At 55.9% G+C, this 12,060-nt stretch overlaps 1 protein-coding gene across 1 annotated transcript in view; it reads right to left on the reverse strand.

Moving 5' to 3' along the window:
• Positions 1 to 12,060, reverse strand: part of ASS1 (argininosuccinate synthase 1) — a 57,749-nt gene extending 45,689 nt beyond the window's left edge. The window contains exons 1-4 of the mRNA XM_011931201.1: positions 11,929 to 12,060; positions 6,643 to 6,704; positions 4,665 to 4,774; positions 2,650 to 2,718 (exon numbers count right to left, since the gene is read on the reverse strand). Coding sequence (XP_011786591.1) covers positions 2,650 to 2,718; positions 4,665 to 4,774; positions 6,643 to 6,704; positions 11,929 to 11,981 — 294 coding nt within the window. The 5' untranslated portion in view covers positions 11,982 to 12,060. The remainder of the gene's footprint in view (positions 1 to 2,649; positions 2,719 to 4,664; positions 4,775 to 6,642; positions 6,705 to 11,928) is intronic.

Genomic DNA, 12,060 nt, shown 5'->3' on the forward strand with positions numbered 1-12,060 from the left:
CATCACGCCCAGCTAACTTTTGTATTTTTAGTAGAGACGGGGTTTCACCATGTTGGCTAGGCTGGGCTTGAACTCCTGACCTAAGGTGATCCACCCGCCTCGGCCTCCCAAAGTGCTGGGATTACAGGCATGAGCCACTGCTCCTGGCCCATCCTAATGTTATATGCAAGAAAATAAATATGGAAAAACTCCACGTAAATTAGAGTGTAGAGGGTTCCCAAGACCCAAAGGTTTGAGAACTGCTCTTTTAGAGTAAAGGACAAAAGCCGAAGCCGTGCACAAAGCCCTGCTTCTGCACTGCTGAAAGTGCACTTGAATCTTCAACACTCAGAGCTCTTTCTCCCCGTCCTGGGCTACTGCTCGGACAACCCTTCTTCTCTCCAGCACTTGGGAGACACAGAACCAAGGAGGGACATTCTAGTTCCAGGCCTGTGGCCAGTAGGTGACTTGGGACTGGGGCATCCACTCCCTCATTTTAACATGCTAATTTTAACATGTCCATTTTAACATGCTAATTACCCTGGCAACCCTGCAGAAGCACCTCACAGAGGGGACCAGTTCTGACCCGACAGGTGGGCTGGTGGCCTTGCACATCAGCCTTGTTATGTCCCCTGCTCACTCCCCCAAATGAAGGGGCACAAGTGGCAAGGGCTTTTCCATGGGGAGTGAGCACATGTGAGCAGGGGTCCTGATGACCCTGTTCACCATATATGCCCCGTATGGGACAGGGGTCTGCCTGCCACATGCCTAGATTCACAATCAATGCACCAGACTCAATGAGTTTTCTGATTCTGTTGAATGAATGGAAGAATGGGTAGACAGAGAGATAAAAGAGGGAAGGACATGTAGGGGGATGATGGACAGATGGATGGATGATGGGTGACAGTAGGATGGATGGATGGATGGAAAAATGGTGGATGGATGAAGGATGGAGGGATGGATGGATGGGGAATGGATAGACGAATGGCTGGCTGGCTGGATGAATAGATGGATAGAAAATGGAGGGATTAATGACAGATGGATATGTGGATGGATGGATGGATGGATGGATAGTGGAATGGATGGATGGATGATGGATGGATGATTGGGTAGATGATGGATGGACAAATGGATGATGCATGGAAGGATGATGAATGGTGGATGGATGGGATGGATGATGGATGGATGATGGATGAATAAATGGATGATGGATGGATAGATGGATGATGGATGAATGGATGAATGGATGATGGATGAATAGATGGATGATGGATGGATGGATGATGGGTGGATGGATGAATGGATGGATGGATGATGGATGAATGGATGGATGATGGATGGATAGATGGATGATGGATGATGGATGGATGGGTGGATGGATGATGTGTGAATGGATGGATGGATGATGGATGAATGGATGAATGGATGGAGATGGATGGATAGATGGATGGATGATGGGTGAATGTATGGACAGATGATGAATGGATGATGGATGATGGGTGGATGGGTAATGGATGGATGAATGATGGATGATGGATGGGTGGATGGGTGATGGATGGATAGGTGGATGGATGATGGATGAATGGATGGATGGATGGGTGGATGATGGATGAATGGATGGATGATGGATGGGTGGATGAATGGATGGATGGATGATGGATGGATAGATGGATGATGGATGGATGGATGGGTGGATGGATGACGTGTGAATGGATGGATGGATGATGGATGAAGGGATGGAGATGGATGGATAGATGGATGGATGATGGGTGAATGGATAGACAGATGATGAATGGATGATGGATGATGGGTGGATGGGTAATGGATGGATGAATGATGGATGATGGATGGGTAGATGGGTGGATGGGTGATGGATGGATAGGTGGATACTTGATGGATGAATGGATGGGTGGATGATGGATGAATGGATGGATGATGGATGGATGGATGGATAGATGGATGGATGGATGATGGGTGAATGGATGGACGGGTGATGGATGGATGATGGATGGATGAATGATGGATGATGGATGGGTAGATGGGTGGATGGGTGATGGATGGATAGGTGGATACTTGATGGATGAATGGATGGATGGATGGGTGGATGATGGATGAATGGATGGATGATGGATGATGGATGGATAGATGGATAGATGGATGGATGGATGATGGGTGAATGGATGGATGGGTGATAGATGGATGATGGATGACTGGGTAGATGGATGGATGGGTAATGGATGGATGAATGATGTATGGTGAATAATGGAAGAATGAATGGATGATGAATGGGTAGATGGATGATGGATGGATGGATGGATGATGGATGGATAGCTAATGGAGGGATGAATGATGGATGGATATGTGGATGAGTGGATAAACAGAGATAAAAGAGGGTGAGTGGGTGCATAGATGGACAGAGAGATAAAAGAGAAGGGAAGGTGAGTGGGTGGGGAAGAGACACTCTACCTGCATGGGAAGGTGAGTGGGTGGAAGAGGGCCTGGGGGAGGCAGAAAAACAAGAGTACTCACACACCTGAGAGCAGATCTCATACTCTTAGAAGCAAGAAGACACATTGGAAGGGATGGGATCCCTGGAGCAGAAGCATCCACCACTGTCCCTCCACATCACCGCCCCACTCCCAGCCCAAACCCCTGCCTCCCGCCTGGTACCTTTTTGGCCCCAAGCTTCAGTGCCTTCTTTCTGGCTTCCTCGAAGTCTTCCTTCTGGCCAATGTTGGCCTGAGGAGCAGAAGCAGAGAGGCCCTGTCAGCCTCTGTGGGGAGCCCTGGGTTCGCACCGTCCACATACAGCAGCCCCCCATCCCCTGCTACAGAGACAGCTTCCATTCCATGGCCAAGTCACAGTAAGAAGGAAAAAGGACAAAGTTCAAGGCTTGGAGAAGTGAGATTCTTCCAGGAGGTGAGAGAGGGAGCTGGATTGCAACATGGTGCTGGCCGGCGGCTTCCATGGGCTGGAGCACTGGCTGAGCCTGGCCCTGGCCACACAGGCTGCAGTCGTTGCTGGAAGGTCTCGGGTTCTCCTGAAACTCATCTATCTTTTCCTGAAAACTCTTTCTTGGCCAGTGCAAAGATTAGCTTGTCAGGGCCTTCCTAGCCTCCAGCCCTCCTCCCCAGTCAAAGACTGGGCCATCCTAAGGCAGCTGAAGAGGCGGGAGGCAGAGAAGCCCGCGCTCAGGAACTTCCAGCTCTGTCCCTGTGGCCGGTGCCCTGACCTCGGGGTCTGACAGCCCCTGTCTAGACACTGCCATGCTTCCTGCTGCCTGGACTCTGGCCTGCTGCCCAGATCCTGGCCTCAGCCCTCGCGCCCTTTATTCTGCTCACCAGATACTGGAATGTTGCCAAAGCCCAGCTGCAGGTGCTTCTCTGAATCACATTCAGCTTTTAATTCCACCAGGTGGTAGCCCAGGGCTCTATATGGCCAGCTCCTGCTCGGATTGCCCCGCTGTGCTGCCTACAGTGAGACGGATACACCCTGGGCTCTTTGCAGCCCCTCAAAGCTGTGCTCTCACCCACCAGGTGACTGTGAGCGAAGTATTTCTTCCCCTGGGCCTCACTTTCCCCAACCTGAATGACAAGGGCATTGGGTGCGGTTAGACATGCCGATATGCCAGCAAACAAATCACTTTTGGCAAGGGCTAAGTTTTGTCTGTCCAGAGACCCAGCCTCACTTCCTCTGGAAACAGAACCTTCTTTCCTGGGTGGACCCCATTCCACAGGGATGGAGAGAAACAAATCCTGCCCACTGTAGGAGCAGGCTCATGGCCCAAGCCTCACACCCCATGATGCAGTCATAGTGACTAACGCATGGTGGGTCCTCATGGGTCCTACTGGGGGTAAGTTCTCCTTTTGGGGAAAGGTGGGCTATGAGGGTGACCATGAACCTTGCCTGCCCTGTGGAGAGGGCAAGAATGAAGCCAAGTAGAGTTGGAGATGGATCTTAGAAGCACCTGGATCCAGCCCTGCCTGAAGCCATCCTACCCCTGGACTTCTCAGTTTTGCGAACCAAGAATTGTCTTTTCCCTTTCCTTTTCGCATAAGTTGGTTTGAGTTGAGTTGCTAAAATTTACACCCAACAGTCCTGAATGGCACAGTCACACAGATAAGGACTCAGAGCTGTGGCCAGGTTCAGTCGGACAGGAGCTGGTTTGAGAGGGATGACTCCTTTGGGCCCTGGATAGGGAAGTGGCATCACACATAAGCCATTACCCGTGACCTATTTCCCATCCCAGAACCAGGTGACTCCCAGCGTCCTTCCAGCTCGGGTTTCCACAATCTTTGCGGAATTACTGCAGGCTGACAGCATACTCTGGAGATGGGAAGACTGTGTGCCTTCCCAGGGCTGGCAGCAGGTCCCAGCCCACTGCCTCTCTGCAAGCAGGCTGACCAGCAGCACTGCCAAGGTCACTGCTGTGCCCTCCCCACGCCCCCGTCACCTGGCTCTGAAAGGCATCTCAAGGATGGCCGATTTGCATATAGAGAAAGTGAGGCAGTATAATGAGAAGCTATTTTCTAGTTCCAGTTCAAGACAGGCTTAGAGAGAAGAGGCCAGGCTTGAATGAGTGACGGTGAGCAGACAGGCTGACAACCCGGACAGAGGCTGGCAGGGGGCAGACAGAACAGGCTGCGGGACACACAGGAAGACAGACACCCAGGTCGCTCCCTCACCAGATAGGCAATGACGTCGTAGCCTTGTTCCTTCAGCCACACGAGGATGCACGAGGTGTCCAGGCCGCCACTGTAGGCCAGAACCACGGAGCCTTTGCTGGACATAGTGTCTGGCGGGAGTCGAGGAAGAACCTGAGTGACCCTGAGACAGCCAGTGCCCCCCGCCAGCCCCTGCAGATGGACCCGCCCCAGCCTTGGCCCTGGACAGCCTTGTCTCCTGGGCGAGCTGCCACTGGAGGTCGGGAACAGGATGTTCACCTTCAGCGCCTGCCACCCCCAGGGACCCTGACCCTGCACAGTCTGCACACACCCCCACGGACCACGCTGGGGCCTGGGAATGCTGACTGCCGTCCTAGGCTGGCCGGGGAGAGGCATCTCTTGGACCTGGTCCCCCAGCAGGGAGGTAAGGCGGCTGAGGCTGAGCAGTTTGGCCCAAGGCCAGGATGTGAAGAATGCACGCAGGCAGGAGATGTGGGAGGGGCCTTGGCTCTGAGCCTCTGGCAGCGGACACATCCCCCATCAGAACTGCTCCTTGCCAAGCACTGGCAGGGCCCTGGGAGCCTCAGCTGGATCTCCCTGTGCCCCTGAGCCCCCAGTACAACCCCATGAAGGAGGAGACGTCATCCCTACTGGGGGGGCAGACAGCAGGGCTCAGAGAGGGCAGTGGTAGGCTCAGGGTCACAGAGGGCACACGAATCCGTGCTTCCCCAGTGTGCAGTGCCGCCACCCACCTGCAGGTGGAGCAGGATGCTGTGGGGCAGGTGCCCAGCCCCAGTCCCTCTCCTACCCGGAACCCCATGGAACCTTCACTGGTTGGAATTTTAGACATGGTGTCTCTCCAAATGTGAGCACCTCTGAATTCAACTCTGCCAATGCCCAGTTTGGAGCGACTCAGAGACCAACTCCCCCCGTGTGCAGGTAGAGAAACTGAGGCCCAGGGAGGGAAGGCGATAGATAGGCAGAGGCCTAAAATCTCTGCAACCAGAGGCCCTTCCCGGGAGGGGGACAGATGGGGGGGGCCCTCTGCAGCCGGGAAGTGCCTGCGGTCTCCCATCCTGCCCCACCCTCCACCACAATGAAACGTCCTGAAGGCACCACGGCCTCCTGTCTCCTGGTCTTTGCAGCCATGCTTCTTCCCCGAGGGCTCTCCCTGACTTCTGGGCTACCCTTGGGCTCACTCTGCCTCCCCTACATGCCTCCTGTGGTCCTGGGCTTGGGTGCCTTTACTGTGTCCAATTTGCTGAATAGGAAACCAGGGTTAGAGAGACGAGGTCACGTGCCCTAGGTCACCCAATCAACAAGCAGCAGGGGCAGACGTGGGCCCAGGCCTCCTGGTTCCAGCCTCTGTGGACACCTGGCCCCAGCATCCCACATTTCCTGAATGCACAGGGCATGTTTGCTCTGCATGGGAATGTTTCCACCTGAGTCCGACCAACGTCACAAGGTCAGAGTCACCCAGGGTCTTTATTAGACACTACTGGGGAAGTGGAGCCCCGAAGGGTCACCCGGCCATCACCATTGCAGTGATGCAGGCATCGCTATCCTGAGCACTGTCCATGTGCCTGGAAGCTCAGGGAGAGGAAGTGGCTCTCCCAGGCCTCCCGGCCTGTGCCGCAGTGCGCAGCCGTGTAGCCAGGTGGACTTTGGAGCCCCGTCACATGAGTATTCAGTCCCGTCATGTTGCGCGGTCCCACCCGCCGGTCAGCCGGGGCTCACACGCCTGTGCTGCCCTTTGGACTTAGAAGGGGAAACACCGCACGGGCCACGCAGCTGGGGGAGAGGAGGTGGTTCTGGTCGGTGCCTACAACGTCCCTACTGGGCATCCAACCCCCTGTCCCCGAGTTGCCGGTGACTCAGCAGGCCCTGACCCTGGAGCCAGCAGGTGGTATCCATGGCAACTGCAGCCAGGCAATTGGCCACGCAGGATGGAGGGAAGGAGGGAGAAAGCAAGGCTGGGAGGGCTTAAGGTGGGCAGTACCTGGGATTGAAGGCGTGAGTTCCTGGCGTCTGGAATCTGTCTTCGCCGGGCAGTGAACCACTCTGCAAAAGCAAAGCTACTCAGCTGCCTGCAGGCAGCCGGGGCCATCCCAGAGGCCGTAAACCTTACCTCCCAGCCACCCAATCTCCTGTGAGCAGCCTCACTGAGCAGGGGAAGCCCAGGAGCCCCAGAGCCACCTGTCCTGCCCCCGTCCCCTGCCCCAGAAGGCATTCAGGAAATGCGTGCAAGCTTACCCTTGTTTGTCTGTGATGGTGTGAGTGGTGTGGTTGGGTTGGGGGAAATTCTGTTGTATGTTTTAAAACAGCTCTGTTGAGGTCTACTTGACAGATCATAAATTGCATTTTTTTAAATATCAGATGGGTAATGAGCCAACATCATAACAAAGTTTGAGGGTGGCACCTCGCAAACACATGAGAATATCCAATCAGCACACTCATGAGCTACAAAAATAATCGCATATTTTTTGGCGTCCAATTTAGCAAGTTTCGGCCTGCGGATGCGCCTGCGACACCAACTCCACCATCAAGGGAATGGACATGTCCGTCTTAGGCTGACCCCTTCCATTTGGGGTTCTTTTCATTTTAGAGGCAGGACAACTGAGGCTTGGGCTAAGGAACTTTGCCCTGCGTCTTGTTTGAGCCAGGACTCAAACTCACATGGGCTCAGCTCCTTAACCCACTGCTCGCAGGTACGAGACCACCACCCCTCTTGGGGAGTCTCAAGGGAGGGAAGTCCTGGGCAAGTGTGATCTGATGATGCCGGCCCAAGATTCACCCAGTTCTGAGAGTCACCCCTGCTCCTGCCCCCTCCCAGAGGCACCTGGAGCCAAGAGGGTAGGCACAGGGAGCGGCAGCTCTGCAGAAACACCTGCATTGCCTCAGTGACCCGCCATGCTTCCTGCCTATCAGAGCTCTATCTATTCTCCTTCCTTTTTTTTTTTTTTTTTTCCAGACAGGGTCTCATTCTGTCACCTAGACTGGAGTGCAGTGATGCAATCTCAGCTCACCACAGCCTCGACCTCCTGGGCTCAAGAGATCCTTCCACCCCAGCTCAGTGCCACTAGCCCCAAGTAGCTGGGACTACAGGCACATGCCACCACACCTGCCTCATTTTTGTATTTTTTATAGAGATCAGGTTTCACCATATTGCCCAGGCTAGTCTTGAACTCCTGGACTCAAGCGATCTGCGTGCCTCAGCCTCTCAAAGTGCTGGGATTCCAGGCGTGGGCCACCACATCCGGCCATCATGCTGTAATCTAACTGCCCTCTCCCCCACTATGAGCTCCATAGAAACAGGGACCATCTCCCAGATGCCTGTGGCAGGCACTTAGAACAATGCTGCTAGTTCCACTCTCTGGAGGTCAGCTCCTCACTGCAAAAAGAGGGCTGGGGTGCCCCGAAGCTGCGGAGTCCTATACACGCTTTCATGGCCGAGCACCGTGGCTCATGCCTGTAATCCAAGCACTTTGGACGGCCGAGGTGGGTGGATCACTTGAGGTCAGGAGTTCCAGACCAGCCTGGCCAACATGGCAAAAACCCATTTCTACTAAAAATACAAAAATTAGCTGAGTGTGGTGGCATGCACCTGTAGTCCCAGCTACTCGGGAGGCTGAGGTATAAGAATCACTTGAATCCGGGAGGTAAAGGTTGCAGTGAGCCAAGATCGTGCCACCACACTCCAGCCTGGGTGACAGAGTGAAACTCTGTCTTAAATAAACAAAACGAAACCAGTGAACCCCTCCTGACTGCCAGGCTGTATCTGGGCAGGTGAGGGCTCTGAGGCCCTCAGCCTCTGGGGCTGGGCATTGTGAAGCAATGCATGGACTTGGCGTGTGTACCTGAGACAGTGTGTGTGTGTGTGTGTGTACTCACCCAGGGGTGTGTACCTGAGAGTACACAATGTGTGTGCTTGCATGCGTGTTTGTAATGTGTTTGGGCTTGCACACGTGTGCCTGTGTGCATGCACATGTGTGTGGGTGTTGGGGCCTGTGTATGCATGCAGAGAAATGAGCTGGGCAGATGGGCTTGGGAAAATGATGTAATCAGACAGCAGCGTTGCTCCTGCCCTCCCAGCAGCGGGTGGGGCACCCTCCTCCCTCAGCCTCAGCAGGTCCCTAAGCTGCATTTGCAGCCCAAGGCAAAAACTAAATGAAGCTTGATGTCAGGGAGGAAGTGACAGGGAGAGAAGGAATGGCAGATGCAATCCAGTGAGTGCTCACTCCAGGCATAGCACACAGGTCAAGTCCACCAGACATGGGTTTGAGTGGCTCCAGCTCTCTAGCACAACTGCTCAGCTGCAAAATGGGGGTTCGAACAGCCTGCTCCCCACAGGGCGACTGTAAGGATTTGGTGAGATGCTGGGGGAAGGAGCCCAGAGCTGGGCACCAAGCATGTGTCCACTAAGCACTGTGCACCGCTGCCATGGCTGACCTCAGCCAAGTTCCTGGCTTGCTAAGCCCCAATTTCCCCATCTGTACAACCTAACAGCCCTCTGGGTTCTGACCCTCCCGGACACTGAGCTTTCTTCCTGGGAGCTGCGTCTGGCAGGCAGATCCTGGCTGAGTTCAGCCTCCCTTAGTCCCAGCTCCACCCCCACCACATCCCCCAGAAAGGGCCACAGCAGGTTTTTCCAGCTCCTTGGCAAATGCCTACTGCCCTCCAGCCCTCCTTCACCAGAAGAGACACCTGGGAGGAGGGAAGGTGGCCTTGCATCAAGGTACCAGAGCCACCTGGCTTTCGTTGGGATGGCGTTCTCTGTGGCCCCAGCCACAGCCATCTGTTCAGCTTCCAGCAAACAGACAGGCCAGCCTGGGCGTCCGCTTGACACTAAGGAAAACTCGTGCTACTTGAAAATGTCAGAGCTGGAATGACAACAAGAGCAGCTACTATGTTCAGAGTCACAGGTGCGTCATCTTAAGGTGGAGACTACCATTGCCACCTATTTACAGAGGCAGAGGCAGAGGCTAAGCGGCTCGCCGAAGTCACAGGCTAGTGGTTTCAAACCCAGCCTGACTACAGGCCACTTGCTCTTCCCTGCACTCGGCCCTTCTCTCCCTGGCTCCTAGGAGACCTTGGATCTTCTCCCCTTTGCTCTACACACCTTTCAGAAAACCAGTCCCCCAGTGAGTCGTGGTCAACCTGCCCACTATTCCTGTGGAGAGCCTGTGTGCTACAGCTCAGGCCTATTGCCCTGTGGAAGGTTCCCCTGCAGCCCCTCTCTGACATTCTAACTCAGCTGAGCTCGGTTTGTCTTTGGTGATGAAGGAAGGGCACATTCTTCATTCACTCAACTCATATCAAAGTGCCTGTGGGTGCCTGGTCTCCCCCAGTTCTGGGGAGGGAGCCACACCCTGGAAGATCAACCTTGCCCAAAGCTACATCAGAAAACAGAGCCTTAGACTCTGAATTCCAGCGAAGTTACCTCTTTCTACATGGGTGCCCGGTGCCCACAGGCAAACCACTGACTCCAGGGGCTGTGTAGTCAGTGCTCAAATGAGGCATCTGGTTGACCTGGCTGGCCTTCCAGCACCCACAGGCCAGAGATGAGATGGGCCCGGGTTGGGAGGGGGAAGCGCGTGTGTAGCAGGCAGCTCTGGACCTGGCTCCATCCCAAAGCTCCTGGGGCCCTGGGCCTGCTTCCCAAGCAAGGAGACTGTGCTGAGAGTGGGGCCTCCTCTTCCCTCTTACCACGTGCCTGCCCCTGCCCAGGCACTCAGCAGGCAGGAGTCACTATTCATTCACTTGATCCACCCACACAGAGCAGAACCAGAATTACTTCTCAGCATGGTGCACAGATGGCCCCTCCAGGACAGGGCCCGGCCCCCACCCCCAAGCTCCCCGCCCCAGGCCCTGGGCCAAAGGGGTCTGGGAGGGAGAGGGAGTTTGGAAAGGAGACTCCTCCAGTTCCTGCTCCTAGCCAAGCTTCCCAGACTGTGTGGCTGCTTCTCCCTCCTTCTCATCAGAACCTAACCCCAGGCACAGTTATTGTGCAATTGGACCCAGGCCCAGCGCCCAACAGTCTATACAGAGCCCTTAGCAGCCTCACACTATCTGCCTATGTTTCCTGAGCCCTCAGCCCCAACCAGCTCTAACAGACTGAAGTTTGGGGGCCAGGCGCCTTGGGTGGCTCAAGCCTGTAATCCCAGCAATTTAGGAGGCCAGAGGGAGGAGGATCGCTTGAGCCCTGGAGCTCAAGGCCAGCCTGGGCGACATGACGAGTCCACATCTCTGATAAATTTTTAGAAAGAAAAGAAAATGAAAGGGAAGCTTGGGAATCTGGAGGCTGAGCCAAGGCCTCACCAGCTCTCCTCATCACCGGGTGTGTGCTTGCTGGGAGCCGGAGGATCAAAGACCAGGTGCCCTAGGTCTTGATCTGCCCCTGGGGAGAGAACAGGTCTGTTCCTGCCCTGAGACCTGCAGCCTGACCCGGCTGCTCGGGAGTGGACTCTCCACTTCTCAGAGAATACTGAGGCCAGGCCAGCTCTCCTCAGGAACAGCCCCGGCGGACTGGGAGAGGAGTTTCCTCTCTTTCGCAATGACCCTGCCTCCATGGAGGGTGCAGTCGCCGAGGGGCCAAAGGCAACAGCAGCCCGGATAGAGGATATTCCTGGTACCGCCCCTCCCACAGAGCCCAGCCCAGGCCAGCAAGAAACCCGCCGGGAGGCCGCGCGAGACTGCCAGCCCCACCGGGGAGAGCCGAGTGGCTGCCGCCCCCTGCAGGGAAGGGAGCCAGGGCCACCGTGCCCATCTGTCCAGGGTAAACTGAGGCTGCAGGGAAAGCGATACGTCCAAGCCCCAGAGGGGCTGGAATCCTGGTTTTACGCAGAGAAATAGAGGTGGAGACAGACGGCGAGTCGGAGAGAGGGAGAGAGAATCGGGAGCCCCCCACACGCTCCGGACTCCCCAGTTCTCCATGTGGGGGCTTCACCACACAGCGGAAGACGGATCCGCGAAGGAGTCCTGAAGGAACCCGGCTGCGCAGGGAACAAATAACCAGACCCGCTCCTCGGACCCGGGGACTCACGCCCCTCCCCCCCCCCCGCGTCCCCCAAACTCCAGGAACCTGGGATCCGACGCCAGGCGTCTGAGCATCGGGAGCCTCTTCCCTCCTGCCTGGGTCCCAGTCCCCGGCGAGTGGCGATCGGGGGTCCGCCCTCTGCCTCCGCGGGCCCCGGAACGCGCGTCTCCTCCGCCTCCTCGGCTGCGCCCGGGAAGGGGGCGCCCTAGGCTAGGGAGTGGGCAGCGAGAGGGGCCGAAGGCTCCTTACCGGGCTCGGGCAGCGGTGGCAGGCGGCAGAGCAGGGCCGGCAGGGGTGCTCATACCAGGTTATAAGCACAGGGCCCGGGGGGCAGGGCCGGCGACCGGGGACACGTGGGGGGAACGCGAGCCACAGACCCCG

The sequence above is a fragment of the Colobus angolensis genome, unplaced genomic scaffold, assembly GCF_000951035.1.
Source record: "Colobus angolensis palliatus isolate OR3802 unplaced genomic scaffold, Cang.pa_1.0 Scaffold9, whole genome shotgun sequence".
Classification (NCBI taxonomy): Eukaryota; Metazoa; Chordata; class Mammalia; order Primates; family Cercopithecidae; genus Colobus; species Colobus angolensis.